The sequence below is a fragment of the Halichoerus grypus genome, chromosome 3 (genome assembly GCF_964656455.1).
Source record: "Halichoerus grypus chromosome 3, mHalGry1.hap1.1, whole genome shotgun sequence".
Lineage (NCBI taxonomy): Eukaryota > Metazoa > Chordata > Mammalia > Carnivora > Phocidae > Halichoerus > Halichoerus grypus.
In genome coordinates, this window is record NC_135714.1 from 64,928,367 (window position 1) to 64,945,077 (window position 16,711).

Here is a 16,711-nt window from a genome sequence, read left to right on the forward strand (position 1 = left end):
GAGTGAAGCCCCAGAATCTGCATTTTTATCAAATCCTGCAGCAATTTTGAGATGCTTCAGCCAGTCCTAAACACTGAGAAACACATCTAATTAATTTCTGCCCAAGATTACCATGAATAAAGTCCATAAAAACAGGAACCCTTAAACTAATCCCAAAAGTCACTCAGGAAAACTCTCCTCAATTAATTCACATCCCTTTTGATATTTATATACTCTCCTTGGTTTCATTAATTTTTCTGGTTTATAATATGATCAGAACATCATGGAGAATGAAAAGCAAACATTCTGGATGAGCCAAAGGCAGATGTTTACACAGTAAAAAAAAAAAAAAAGTGAAGTGGCAATTAAAGCAAATATTGCAATAATTCAATAATATGAAGCCATTCTCATATTTTATATGCAGGTACCTGATAGAAATGTTATCTTAATTTGAATTATTTAGACAAGGACTTTCAATATAAATCCTGTAAGCATAGCATTTCTATTACACATGGGGCACACTGGGAGACAAAAATACTCAGCAGACACTAGTGACTCAGATTGTCATAAACACTGGCTAATAATTCAAAAATACAACATTTCATCCCCTGTTACCTTTCACGGAGGCAGTTCTTGTACAGTTGTATAAAATGGCTAGCTCCCCAAACGTGGTCCACATAGGGATGGATGATAGAAATTTCTCCCCTTGGAACACCTCTAGTCGGCCCTCTATCAGTCAGAGTTAAAGAAAAACACAAACAATCAAAACCCATCTGGATTCCATAAATTACAAAAATAAGACAATCAGAAAGTACACAAAGCATACCGGCAAGATGTCTTATGATTCTCATTATAATATTGTGGTCGAGAGTGTAGACTGAAAGCAACTTGGCCATATCAGCTGATCACCTTGAAAGAAAGAGTTACCTACTCTGCCTGAGGTTTTTTGTCAGTAATAGGAATACTACTAATAATATTTACTTCATAGAGTTGTTGTGAGAATTAAATACGTTAATATAGGTAGGGAACTTAGAATAATGGTTAACACATAGGAAATGCTATATTAGTGTTAGCTATTGTTAATATTATTATCATTATTACAAAGTTCTTTCCCTGAAGCGGTGGATGGCAAGTGTTATATTTAAAATTCATTCTACCCCATGAAAATGTAGCACACAAAACTATATCTTGTGCAAGGAACACAACAATCCCTGTATGTCCTGAAAACACAGCCCAGCTGTTCACACTAACAGAAGGACTAACTTGTCCTAAGTGGGAAATGCACCGGCCCTGGAGTCTGACTGCCTGGCTCTGACCAATCACTGGCTGTGTAACCTTGGGTAAGTAATTCACCACACCTCCACTGTGGTCTAACACCTCAATCATGAAATGAATTAATAAACGGAAGTTGCTAAGAAAAGTGCTTGAGAAAAACAGTATCAAGAGAATTAGAAGACAAGCCACAGACTGGGAGAAAATATTTTTGCAAAAGACACATCTGATAAAAGAACGTTTTCCAAAATATACAAAGAACTCTTACAACTCAACAAAAAGAAAACAAACAATCTGATTTAAAAATGGGCCAAAGAGCTTAACAGACACTCACCAAGGAAGATATACAGATGGCAAATTAACATACGAAATGATGCTCCACATCGTATGTCATCAGAGAAATGCAAATTAGAACAACAATAAAATGCCACCACACACCTAGTAGAATGACAAAAATCTGGAACACTGATAACACCAAATGTTAGTGAAGATGTGGAGCAACAGGAACTCTCCTACATTGCTGATGGAAACACAAAATGGGACAGTCACTTTGGAAGATGGTGTGGCAATTTCTTACAAAATTAAATGCAGCAATTGCCCTCTTTAGTATTTACCCAAAGGAGTTCAAAACTCAGATCCATACAAAAACCTGAACACAGATGTTTATAGCAGTTTTATTTATAACTGCCAACACTTAGAAATGACCAAGATGTCCTTCAGTGGATGAACAATAAACTGTGGTACCTCCAATGGGATATTATTCAGTGCTTATAATGAAATGAGCTATCAAGCCATGAAAAGACAAGGAGGCACCTTAAGTGCATACTACTAAGTGAAAGAAGTCAATCTGAAAGGGCTGACATACTCTATGATTCCAGCAATATGACATTCTGGAAAAGGGAAAATGATGGAGAAAATAAAAAGATTAGTGGTTGTCAGGGACGGGGTTGGGGGAGATGAACAGGTAGAGCACAGAGAATTTTTAGGGCAGTGAAAAACACTCTGCATGGTATTATAACGATGGATATATGTCATTATACATTTGCCTAAACCCATAGAAGGTGCAACACCAAGAGTGACCCTATGGTAAATTATGGACTTTGATGCTTTATCAATATAGGTTCACCCGTGGTTAAAAAAAAAAAAAAAAGTACCATTCTGGTGAGTGATGTTGATAATGGTGGAAGCTATGCATGTGTGGGGACAGGAGAGTATGGAAAATCTCTGTAACTCCCTCTCAATTTTGTTGTAAACCTAAAACTGCTCTAAAAAAGTTATGTCTTATAAAAATGAGAAAGAGTGCCCGACACTACTCTTTATCTAGGCAACAGCTGGGGGAAGGGAGAGAAGCAGACTCCTCACAATTCTTTTGGCCTGGCGATTCTCTTCTCCTTTCCCTTCGAACAAGGGCAAATAAAACCTTACCTAGCAAACAGTCATATGCTAAAAAGACCCACATTCTTGAGGAAGAAAAATGGTGGGGTTAGTCTCTTTCCCTTGAAGAATTATTCTTTCCTTCTCCTAATTCACTGCTAAGCAGCTCTCTCCAGCCATCCATTCCCCAAATCGGATTTGAGTACCCGGGTTATACTAGGAACTGGTCCAGCGGCCAGAGAGACAGCGTGGACAAAACACAAAAAATACTTATTCTGATAGAACTTAAATTGTAGTAAGAAATAAACTCTGTTTTGGCTCCAAATCCTACAGATACAATATGAAATTTAATAATTTCTCATTACAACTAAATTCTATTCCATTGAAACCACTTAGTGGTACTGCTGAGTTGATACCATGGATTGTCATGCATTTCAAGTTTTTTTTCTAATTGATTATGACTCATGGTACTTGAGCAATACTGAAGAATTATATGGAATATCAGAAGTTTAAGCTAAATATGCTTTTATTATGGGCTATTCATGCCGTATATTATAAAGGGGAGATTTTTAATTAATTTGCTCAACCGATTACATCAGGCAAGTCAGTCCTTAGATAACACCGTAATTAATTCAATTAAGAAACTGTCCAATTTTCATTGCCATGTGTGCTCTAGCCCTGATTTCTATGACTGTTATTGATACTGGTTTCTGTTCTAATTCTTATCTGCCTTAGCCTTTCATCAGAGTCACTGGCAAGGAACATGATGGGCTGACATGAGTTTCTCATCCTTTCCTAGCAGATTCCATAAAAATTTGTTGGGTTAATGATGTATCTTTTCTTGTCAGAATTTCTGGTGTTGCTAAAGCAGAAGTGAAATGGCCAAGAGAAAAGCTGAAAGAGGGGGAAATTGCTCTGGATTGTCTGTCCCTAAAAACTTGAAGGCTGGCTAAATTCAGACTATAATTCACTTCCTGGGTAGAATAATTACTTGAGAATGACTGTATAATTTTAAGGGTGTCTACAAAGATGTTTATGGCATATAAGCATCAATATTTATGAAACTAGCATGTCTGAAGAATCAAAGTGTATGAAAACAATCTTTCATATGGTTATAAATAGAATAATACATGTTTATTAATTTGCTTAGATAGGCAACTTCTGCCCCACACCTAAGGCCCTAAGGAAAAAAGGATCATAAAAGCATTCTTAGATTGCCAGGAATTAGTAGTAGAAAATAAAAGGCCACAGCAAATCTGAATTTACCACTCCATCAGGGTAAGCCACTTTAACTTTCTTCCTATAACTCAAAAAAGTAGGGGATTCAGAATTTGACAAGGGTTCAATAAGCATATGCCCTGTTCAGATCATTTATTGCTTCTATATCTAAAATAATTTTTTGAGTACCACTATAAGGCATGCACTTGATGTGCTTTAAGAAATCATTTGCCTATCTAATTTTTAAAATCTATCCAGCATATAAACATGTTCCTTATAAGCATATATGTAGAAAACCATTTATTTTTATTTTTTTTTAAAAGATTTATTCATTTGACAGAGAGAGACACAGCAAGAGAGGGAACACAAGCAGGGGGAGTGGGAGAGGGAGAAGCAGGCTTCCCACGTAGCAGGGAGCCTGATGCGGGGCTCGATCCCAGGACCCTGGGATCATGACCTGAGCCGAAGGCAGACGCTTAACGACTGAGCCACCCAGGCGCCCCGTAGAAAACCATTTAAATGGTTCTAAAAACACCAGTGTTAATCTTAAGGCATTCCATTTGATTCCTATGTGCTTACATGTACCTAAATTATCTTTTGAAGTCATTCGTATATAACCAAAATATTTCACAGAACCACAAAAATAACTGTTTTCTTTATCCTGCTACAACAACCTAAAAATGTCAACAGAAGCAGCGATATTTTGAATAGAAACACCTTTTTGCAGTTGTTGACTTAGTGGCACTGTGATTAAAAGTACTGACTCTAGTCAGATTGCCTACGTTTGCATTCTACCTCCACCACTTAGGAGCTTTGTGGCCTTTCTTAGGTTACTTAACCTCTCTGTGACAGAGTCCACGTTAGGAATATGGAGAAAATAGCACTTGCCTAACAGAGTTGGTGAGACGATGAAATGAGATCTCTTTATTAAAGTGCATAAAAAGCATTCAGTAAATATTATCACCAGTATGATTAGATCAACAATGTTACTATTTCATGAACTCAAATTCTGTTTTGTATAAACAGAGCAGCTGGTTTTGCATTTTTATAAATGTTTGAAAAAAATAGTAAGACAATAGGCAGAATATTTGTTATAGGATAACTGGAAAAATCCGTGAAACCCACCTGCTAGCACAAAGATATGGTTTCCTGGTTCTCCTTGCTTAATAATGTAACTCCCTTGCTGGTAGTTCCTCCCATACATGCATTCCACCATGTCTTTGATCTGCTGAGGATCCAGTCTCTTTAGAAACTGATTTTTATTAAGGGCTTCCGTAATGAGCTTCTTCTCACTGGCGTAATGGAAAAGAGATGTTAAGTTACATGAACGAAAACTGTGTTTTGCTATTTAGATTTACTTCATTTAGATTCCTGATATTACCACCTATGTACTTAACAACTTTCCCAGGAGGGACAAATTTTTTTCCAGCCCCACCAGCACTGACCCTTATAATTACCATACTTCTCATGTAAAACCTTTGAAAATATCTTTGAATAGTTTTCTGTAATTGGTATTACAACAATTTTATTATCACTCCTAGCTGTCATCATTACAAATGTAGCATCTCTCAAGATCTCTAGGTTAACATAAATAATATTAATATTAGTAATTGTAATGGATATATGATTTTTTAGATGGAAAGAAAATCTGGTTGGTTGGTAGAAGGTGTATTTAAGAGACTACCACACAGTACTCATTTATTCATGTATACTTGCATGCATAATGCCTACAGAAGTTATTTTATATTTTATTTAGTCTTCACCACTATCCTCCGAGATAATTACTATTCTTACTTTCTGGACAAACAGACTAAAATGTAAGAAGCAACTTAATCCCCCTAGGATTTAAATCTAAGTCTATGAGTCTGAAGACTGTACATCTATTGCCTCCTCTGAGCTAACAAAGTCAGCTCCGTTGGGACTCGCTAGATTTGATCAGAAACAGAGGGTGATGGTGGTAGACTGGGTTCACCTAGGTTTTGACCCTCAGTATGTCTAGACTAGACAGAACATGTATTTCCAATCTCATAACCTATTCATGCCCCAAATCCAAGGCCCTCTTGTTGATAGTCCTCAAACATTCTGTTTTCTTTTGGAAAAGAAGTAGCTCAAAATAATTACCCAATCTTCATTACCATAAATTTCAAAAGTTTTATGAGCTGGCAGAAAAGTGGCCTTGTGGGCTAAGTCAGAATCTCTGCACAACATATTTGTTTTCAGTCAAATTCAGTGTGATTTCTAAAAATAGGGTTTTTTCTCTGTATCTTTCATTCAAACTCTTTCCCATCACTACCTTTACTGTTTCAAAACTTGTGATATTTTTCTACACAGAAAGTTTTCAAATGTAAAGTAAAATTTCATGGATTGGATACTTCCTTCATGACACCATCCATCAGATCATTAGGTTATGTGAAGAAAACAGAATGAAGAAATTCCTTCTGCCCTACAGTGACTCCATCATCCTCAGAGCCACACAAACTCTTTGAGTACCTTGAGAACTTACTTCCTCCTGCAACTATCACCAAATCTTGTCATTTCTCTTTACAAAAAAATCACTGTTACTCATTTCAGTTTCTATTTTCAAGGATGTCACCACAGTCCAAGAAAAAAACTTAGGTCTGGACAACGTTAATATCTTCTTTTCAGCATTTCAGCTTCTAGCCTCTTTCCCCTGTAGTCTACTTTATATTTTATTATCAGATTATTCTTGCTAAAAAACTGACTTCATCCTGATCTCATTTTCCACTCATCTGCTAAAGCCAATAATTCATTCAGTTAATATATACCGAGAAGATACTTTGGTTACATGTTCTTCTCAGAGCAAGCAGTAGAACTGTGAACAATGCCAAAAATCCCCAGCTTTCATGGGCCTTTCATGCTCTCCTAACATTCCAGCCAGTGTTTCATCAATGCCCACATAGCCTAATTTCCCAAAATATGTTCCAAGAAGTGCTCTTCCTTTATAAGCAAAAGTGTGCTGAGTTTGAACAATTTTGGAAATTCACAATGCATACTTTCAGAGTTCAAAGAAATCTTTCAGTAAACAAATCTCTTAAACCAATGTTTCCAAACCTCAATGTCTTTTTTATTTATTTCTTCTTTTGGCTTAACTTCCATGAACATTCCATGGAAGTAGTCTGAAAACCCTTTTGCCCATAGAAGAAAAGCAACATCCCACAATCTGGTATTCACCATTTCCCACCACATGACTCCACTCCATCCATACAGTACCTACTTGCTAAAACAAATCCTTTGCTTCAGATAGCCTGGTATCCTCATTGTCTCCTATGCCTGCCAGCTTTATCTTTAGGCTTAGTCCTTGTTTTCTCCTCTAACTTAATTTCTTCTTCCCTCAATCAGCTCAAACCTTATAATTCTCCCTTTATGATCTAGTCAACCCTGTCCAGATGCTGTAGCTCACACAATCCTTTAAGTCTATTCTAAACTCCTAGATTATTGTATTCACGTCTATTCAATTCAACAAATTTTATCAAACATTTACTTAGGACATAAAAATTAAGCATGGTCCACGGTCTCAAAGAGTTCCCAAATCTTTTTAACTTAATTGAGTGTATAACCCTATTATAATATTCTACTATTGGAAAAGAGTTCTCTCTATGACTTTTTCTCCAAACTAGATATAAGTTCTTGAAGGACTGGGTCTTCTCTTGAATTGTCTAAGAGGTAATGCACAACAGTGACTAAGAGTATGAACTTTGCCACTCCTTCTACAACTATAATAGACCAGCTATTACCAAAACAACTCTCCCTGCTCACACAATACAACTTCAAAAGCTAATTAAAGTGTATATTTACAGATCTGTTTGAAAGCACTGGAGACCTATCAACATAACCACAGCTTGAAAAGCCGTGATCAACAAGAGAATATGAGCTTGACATTCACCTCTGCTTTTCCCTTCAACGCATTTGCTGATTTGTACCCAGCACTGAGCAGAGTTTTGGCAGTCTCAAAGGACTAGAAAGACCAAAGTTAATATTCAAGGCACACCGTGAAGGAAGAATCCTGGTAAAAACCCAGGATTTCAGATGGGACAGCTACAACCCATGAATAAGCACCAGCCCAAAAAAGGCTAGCTCTGGAAAAGACTGAACATTAACTTCAAAATGACAAATTCCTATTTTGGTTAAAATTATTTGCTCCTAGCCTGACTGCCTGCCACAAGCAAAGGTAAGTGTTTTCTCTAGGATGTTCACAAAATCTAGAGACTCAAATTTTCTCTAGAGCTTTTCCCTAAAAAGTATCTGGTATGACATCAGACATACGAAGAGAAAAGACCAAATGAGTGAAGACCAAGAGAAAAAAATAATAGAAACAGACCTAATAGATCAATATATTGTAGGTTTTAGACATAGACTTTCATATAACCTTATCCAAAAAAAAGCATATCGAGGACCATCACAGTCAAATTACTGAAAACCAAATAGAAAGGGAAAAATCTACAATGCAGCTGGAGAAGAAACACATTACCTCAAATGACCAACAATATGACTGACTTACACCTCAACTGAAATAACAGAAGCCAGAAGACAATGGGATATCTCCAAAGAGCTTTAAAATGCCTATTTCCACTATCTTTACCCAGTGAAAATAGCCTTCAAAAATAAAAGCAAAATGAATACATTTCAAAATGTCACTCCATTGGCAACAGACTCATAATAGTGGAGAGCTCCAGACAAACAGAAAATGATCCCATATGGAAACTAATAGATGTTAGAAGGAAGAAAGGGCAATGGAAAAAGTAAATAAGTGGATGACTAAAGGAAGCTTATCTTTATAAAAGAGTAATAGCAATACCTTGTGGATTTTTAAAATGTATGATAAATAAAATGTTTGAGAACAACAGTCAAGTTGTAGGAGCGGGAGGATGGCAGTAAACATAAAGCACTAATCTATATTAGAAACCTAATAAATTAAGGAAGCATGTTATAATTTAGGGTAGCCTTTATAAGATGAGCTAAAGAATGTTTAACTAGAAAGCTAACGGAAAAGAAAATGGAATAATAATATGCATTTAATTAATCCTGGAAAATGTCAAGAAAGTAGAGAAAAAGAAACCAAAGAAGTATAACAAATAAGAAACAAACAGTAATATGTTAATATGAAAATATTTGTATTTACATTAAAGATAAATATACTAAATACTGCAATTACAAAAAAGACTGTCAGATTGAAAAATAAAATAAAAAGGAAATACGAAATGTGTGTTACTTATAAGAAGCATTCCTTAAAGATAAGGATATAGAAAGGTTGTAAGTAAGAAGGTAGAAAGATATTTATACTATATAAACACCAATTATAAAGAAAATGTTTCTTGATAGAGGAAAGTAGACTTTAATGAAAAACACATTTCTAGAAATAAAGAGAGATATTTCATATTGATATGATCAGAAAATATAAGTATTCTAAATGTATATGCAATTAATTAGATAGCATCAAAATATGAAAATAAAATTGACAACAATAAAAGAATAAACTAATCCACAATTGTTTTTGGGAGATTTTAATTCATCCCTTTAAGTAACTAACAGAACAAGCAGACAAAAATTAGTTAGAACATATTTTTAAACAATTGACTATCAAACTTAATTCCTTGACCTCACTGATATTTTAAAAGATTGCATTTGGGGCACCTGGGTGGCTCAGTTGGTTAAGTGTCCTACTCTTGCTTTTGGCTCAGGTCATGATCTCAGGACTGTAAGACTGACCCTGGTATCAGGCTCTGCACTGGGCATGGAGCCTGCTTTGGATTCTCTTTCTCCCTCTCCCTTTGCCCCTCCCCCCCTCCCTCTCTAAAAATAAAATAAAGTAAAATAAAATAAATGATTGCATTCAACAAATTCAGAATACACATTCTTTTCAAGTACACAAAAACCTTCATGAATATCAATGATATGGTGAGCCATAAAGCGTGTCTCAACAATACAGAGTATGTTCTTTGAACAGTAGAATTAAGCTAGAAATCAATAACAAAAAATAATAAAAAAAATTCTCAAATGTTTGAGAATTGAGCAACACATTTTTTTGAGCAATATATATATTTTTTATTTTATTTTTTTATTTTTATTTTTAGAGAAAAAGTTTGTGTGCATGAGCTGGGGCGTTGGGGGGGGGTGCAGAGAGAGAGGGAGAGAGAGAATCTCAAGCAGGCTCCACACTCAGCATGGAGCCCAATGCAGGGCTTGATCTCACGACCCTGAGATCATGACCTGAGCCAAAATCAAGAGTTGGACACTTAACCAACTCAGCCACCCAGGTGCCCCAAGCAATACATTTCTAAATAGCCCATTATCAACGATCAAATCATAAGGAAAATCAAATAGTATTTTGAAATAAGTGATAAAACTGTGACATACCAAAACTTGTGAGATGTACATAAATCATGCTAAGAGGGAAACTTACAGTATTAAATAGATCTATTAGGAAAGAAGAAGATAAAATCAAATAAGTGCTAGAAAAAAGCAGAGTGAGCTCAAAAAAGGGAGAAGGAAATAAACAAAATGAAAGCAGAAAATAGTAAAATAGGGGGAAAAAGTACAATGAAGAGAATCAACACAGTCTTAAATAGTTTCTTTAGAAAGACATAAAACTGAGGAATTCATGGCAAGACAAGGAGACAGAGAGAATAATTATCAATATTAAAAATAAGAAGGGAGACATCACTGTAGATATTACAGATACAAAAAGAAATGAGTGGATGTAGTATAACCACTCTTGAAAATTTAGATGAAATGAAAAACTTCCTAGAAAAATACAACAAACCGGGGCGCCTGGGTGGCTCAGCTGGTTGAGCCACTGTCTCCGGCTCGGGTCATGATCCCAGGGTCCTGGGATCGAGCCCCGTGTCGGGCTCCCTGCTCCACGGGGAGCCTCCTTCTCCCTCTCCTTCTGTCTGCTACTCCTCCTGCTTGTTCTCTCTCGCTCTCTCTGTCAAGTGAATAAATAAAATCTTTAAAAAAAAAAAAAGAAAAATACAACAAACCATATACGACAAAAGAAGAAGTAAAAAAGTGATTAGCAATTAGAAAAATTGAACAAAAAATAAAAACAGTCTCACAAAAGGAATTCTGGATCCTACCATTAGGTTTTCCAGACACTTAAGGAAAAAATAACATTAATCTTACATAATTTTTTTCCAAAAATAAAAAAAGAAGAATTCTTCCCAACTTACTTTAGAGTATAAGAATAGCCTGATAACTCACATCACAAGAAAGAAAAATTAATGTGATTAACCACATGAAACAAATAAAAGATTAAAAAAATAGCAAAATCTTATTGGATGCAGAAGAAGTATTTGATAAAATTAAACACCTGTATATGATTTCTAAATTTTAAAAAAGCTCACAGCAAATTAGGAATAGACTGGAGTGGAATTTCATTAATCTTAAACAAAACAAAAACAGAAAGCATTATATCACATGGTAAAATATTGAAAGCTTTCCTCCAGGTATCAGAAATGAGACTTTTCAATCTGACCCTGAACCAGGAGTCTGAGCAAATGTAATAAGGTAAGAAAAAAATAAACACAAAGAGAAAAAAAGAAAAAATATCAAAGATGTAAACATAGGAAAAGAAGAAATAAACCTGCCATTCTTTCTAAAGACATATTGGGTAAGTAAAGGATTCAAACGGATGTACAGGTAAACTATCAAAATTAACAAGTGATTTTGACAACTGGATACAAGGTCTCCAAACAAATACAATTATATTTCTATATCCCAGCATCAAATAATTAAAAATGAAAATTTTTAAATTACATCACTTTAAAAAGATAACAAAACATCAACTATACAGGATTATATCTAATAAAAATGTGTAAGACCTCTACAGATGGAAGTACAGAATTTTAAGAGAAATGAAAGAAAGAAATGGAAGCATATACCACAGTTGTGGATGAGAAGACTAAAATTTTTAATGATGTCAGTGCTACTCAGATCGATCAGGTTCAATGAAATCCCAATCAATATTCTGAAAAAAAATTTATGAAAATTAACAAGCTGCTTCTAAAATTCTTGGTCATAAAAAGTCCCAAGAATAGCCTTCACATTGAAGAACAATAACACAGTTGGAAGACTTAAAGTAATGGATATCAGGAATTATTATACATCAAAATAATTAAGAGAATATACTCATGGCACAAGAATGAACAAAAAGACCTTTGGAACAGAGTAGAAGGTCTAAAATCCACCTATACATACATAGAGACTTAATTTAGGACAATAGTTGTACTACAGAGCTATAGGGAAAAGGGAAAAACAGACATCAATGGAAAATACATACTTCTAAAATGGGTCACCCTTGTTAATTATCAAGGAAAAGATAACCAAAACCATAACCAGATATCACAACGTACACACCAGAATGGCTAAAATGAAAAAAAAAAAAAAATGACAATGCCAAGAGCCCCTGAACATGGAGAGCAACTTAATACTCATAGGTTACTAGTGGGAGTATATATTTGTTCAATTACTATGGAAAATTTCGGGGCAATCTATATTAAATGTGAACTTAGATAAAATGTACTACCCAGCAATTCCTCTCCTAGGTATATAACCATCATAAATCATATATATATGACATAGTGTGTATGTAGAGATAGATATAGATACAGATAAATATATACAGAGAGCGAGAGAAAGACATGCAAAAATGTTCGTGGCAGCCTTACTCAAAATTGCCAAATACCAAAATCAACCAAATGCCCAACAATAGTAGAATTGATAAGCTGTGGTATAACCACCCAATAAATACTACATAGCAATGATAATTAATGTTACTAATTATTAGTAATTAATAATATATTACTGCCACATACAATAACATAAGTGAATCTCACCATATAAAACAAACAAGCTAGACTTATGTAGAATAGATACTCTATAAATCCATTAAGATAAAATTCAAAAAAAAAATTGGGGCGCCTGGGTGGCTCAATTAAGCGTCTGCCTTGGGCTCAGGTCATGATGTTGGGGTCCTGGAATCGAGCCCCATGTCCAGCTCCCTGCTCAGCGGGGAGTCTACTTCTCCCTCTGCCTCTGCCCCTCCTCCCACTCGTGCATGCTCTCTCTCTCTCTCTCTCTCAAATAAATAAATAAAATCTTAAAAAGAATTCAAAAATAGGCAAAAAGTAATCTTTGATAATCCTAGACACTGGCTACCTTTGAGGTAGATAATGAATAGAGACTAGAGGAGAGAAAGAGGGGCTGAGGAACTGGGAATTTCTATTATCTGGTCTGTTTACATGGGCTTGTTCACTTTATGATTTGTGTACTTCAATGAAAAGTTAATTTAAAAAAAGAAAATGTGTAAATGGGTTTGGAGTCAGAAAATCCTAGGTTCAAATCTCAGCTCTGCCACATCCTAGTGGTGTCACCTTGGACAAGTCACTGAACCTTTCTGAATCTCAGACTTCTCTGTGAATAGAGCATAGTAATCATATCTACTACACAGGAATATTATGCACATTAACTAAGATAAGGTGCCAGTATATACTTTAAAAATGGCATTAGTAGTAGTTGGCAATGGGGGTAGTCACAGCATGCTTTTTGGGGGGGGTGAGAGAGTAGAATGGGAAAAGTTCTAGAGACCAGGGAGAAATAAAGAAGTACTGCCACGACACTCAGCTCAGCTCAAAGTTCCTCCCGCAGGGCTGGATCTCGAATTCATGCCCATTGGTGGCAGCATCGCTGATCCTATAATCCTTTTACATCCTCCGCTTGCATAATCAACTTTCTTGGAAGCAATAAATTTCTGTCCTCTAATTTGCTTCAGGAAGTTTAACTGGTTGAAGTTCACCAACAGTTCTTGTTATGTTAGAGTCCTCCATCTTCTTTCTCTGGTCCTGAATTTTAGAGGCCTCTGTTCCCATTGTTCCCTTTTGTTGAGCAACAGCAGGTATCTTGCGACCTTCTTTGCATAACGCTCTGCGCAAAGCAGGGGCCAGTGGCCTCTGCCTTCTTTCTTATCTCTCAAGGATTTCTTGTGAGCATAGAGGTTGAGGCCATGCAACTTGCATGGCATTTCACAGCTTAATTATATATACAGATAGAAAGCATATTGTAAAGCATATTTGTCAAGGGCACGCAATCTGGAGCCGCAATGCCGCAGGGTTTGATTCCTAATCCTGTCCCTTATGAACTGTGGAACCCTGGGCAAGTCACTTAATCTCGAGTTTCCTCAGCTGTAAAATTACAATAAACACAGTCCACAGGTCATAGGATTTCTATGACAATTTATTGAGTTCACAGTATAAACCTCTAAGAACAGCGCCCTGCATGTAAAATATATTACACCTAAGGGATAGCTATCATTCTTATAAGTCAGCAAGTTACCAGCCACTTAGAAACCTCTCAGTCAAAACAGCCCTAAAAACTATACTTAAGACCTGCCTTGATTTTATTTAGGGAGACCCCCCTCCCAATGGTGGTAAAACTTTTTTGGCAATTCAGCCTCCCTGCCTGTTCGGCCTCCCGGTGCTCAGAGCACCACAGCCCACTGAACTACTTACAAGTCCCCAAACATACCAGGACACCTTGTCTCCCTGCGAGCTATTCCTCCTTCAAAACCCAGCTCGAGATCATCTTTTCCATGGAGCCTTCCCCGATCCCACCAAGCAAAGTATGCTCCCTCCTTCCTCTGTATACCTACCTCTTAGGATACGAATCACACAAGACTGCAATACATTTTAGTTTCCTCAAAGAGACTGTGATCTCCAACTGTGTGGCCATGCTTTCTCCATCCTTTTAGGACCTAAAATCTAGGAGTGCACCTGGCACCCAGGAGGAACTCAACAAGATTAAGAATGCTAATGGACATTCAAATTCTTTCTCCAAGTTTAAAAATTATGGGTACAGAGACAAGAATGGAAATGAGAAATGTCAGCCACTTGGTAAACAAGCCACAGATAATAAGCTAAATAAGCATCTCTTTATTTCCTCCTCCCAAATATCTTTTGAGCGATAAACCAACAAGGAAAAAACCTAATAAATGCACAAGTTTATAATTTGAGAAACTAGCATGAGAACGATGAGATCATTCCATGCGTAATCAGAAAATGAGCATGACTTTCTCCTGTCAGCTCTATCACCCTATTGCTCATGTAATTAAATACGGTTGTAATTTAATCATGTTTACTGTTACTTCATGCTCACAACAAAGACTTCTCTCTCCCTTTCTTAAATATGTGCAGATGATCCTATTCCCATGAGCGTCCAAGAACAGAGTTTAATAATGAAATGTTGAAAACAACCAAAATTTACAAGGAGGTTAATCTGACACACTCAGTGATATGCATAATCATCATTGTGCTGCATGGTAATTAGGTAGAAACGGTAAATAGTTCCCTTAAAAATCTGTAATGAGTTTTGCTCTTAAATTGTCAAACTGAACATTTCTGGAGTCAGCTATAGGGAAGCCTGTTCCTATAACAAAATACTGGCTCCCAATCATCACTGCGTATTATGATCCTCTGGGGAGATTTTATAAATCTTGATGCCCAGGGCACTCACCTCAAACCAATTTAGTAAGACTCCCTGGTAGTTAAACCTCAAGCATCAGTATTTTTAAATACTCCCCAGCTGATTACAATGCGCATTTAAGGTTAAGAATTACAGCTGTAAACAAGAAAATGCAAGGGAGCTTGAAGTTGCCCTTTTCCTCTTTATTCCCACTGCACTGGAAACAAGCCTCCATTGAAGGCTCATGGAGCAATCAATTACTATCAAGTAATTAACAGTGATTGATTAATTAACAATAATCAATTAATGTCTGTTGCAGTTTTCCATATCTTATTCTCCTCTGCAATATTACAAATAAACACAGAAATAAGAAAATCATTACTCGTCTCTCCCCCCTCCCAGGAAACCATAGAGAACCTGAAACATGACCTAGCACATTGGGGGAATGCTGTCAAGTAAGCCCCAGGACTCTGGATTTTTTTTTTAATTGTGGTGAAATATACATTATACAAACTATACCATTTTAACCATTTTTAAGGGTATAGTGTAGTAGCATTAAGTATATTCTCACTGTTTTTCAACTATCACCACCATTCATCTACAGAACATTTTTCATCTTCCCGAACTAAAACTCTACCCATTAAACAGTAACTCCCATTCTCTGCTCTTCCCAGCTCCTGGCAACCTCCAATTCTGCTTTATGTCTCTACAAATTTGATTAGGTATGCCATATAAGTGGATTAATACAATATTTGTCCTTTTGGGTCTGACTTTTTCATTTGGCATGATGTCCTCAAGGTTCATTCATGTTGTAGCATGTAAAAGGAAGGAATTTCCTTCCCTTCTTAAGACTGAATAATATCTCATTGTATGTATATACTGTATTTTGTTTACCCATTCATCCCATCCCAGCGGACATTTGGATTGTTTCCACATTTGGGCTATGATAAATAGCTCACAACATGCTGGTACAAACACGCATGTACAAGCCTCTGGACTTTTTATGTATGGCTTTACATCTCCAGCATGGCCAACATTCTTAGCCAGGGAATCTCACAACAGAAAAGCAAAAGGGCCTGGTGTAGTGTGCAGAATTCTAAGATGGCCCCATGATCTCCAACCTCTGGTGTCAAGCTCTTGTATAATCCCCAACCCTTGAGAGAGATGGATCCTATGATTTGCTCCTTGCCAACACAATATGGTAACAGTGATAGGAGTGTGTAATATAAGATTTCCGCTTAATCCACTGTAAAGAGATTCTCCCACTGGCCTTGAAGAAGTAAGCTGCTGTGTTGTGAACGGGCCTGGGAGCAAGAATATGGCTAGGAACTCTGGGCAGCCATTAGGAGCTAAGAGTAGCCTCTGCTGACAGCCAGCAAGAAAATGGAGACCC

The 16,711-nt window shown here is 36.4% G+C and overlaps 1 protein-coding gene across 2 annotated transcripts in view; it reads right to left on the reverse strand.

The window, feature by feature from the left end:
* The window catches only part of PRKG2 (protein kinase cGMP-dependent 2), a 107,090-nt gene that overhangs the window by 70,557 nt on the left and 19,822 nt on the right, over positions 1-16,711 (reverse strand). For both annotated transcript variants that reach the window (XM_036070546.2, XM_036070545.2), the window contains exons 3-4: positions 4,969-5,135; positions 595-708 (exon numbers count right to left, since the gene is read on the reverse strand). In XM_036070546.2, the coding sequence (XP_035926439.1) occupies positions 595-708; positions 4,969-5,135 (281 nt within the window). The remainder of the gene's footprint in view (positions 1-594; positions 709-4,968; positions 5,136-16,711) is intronic.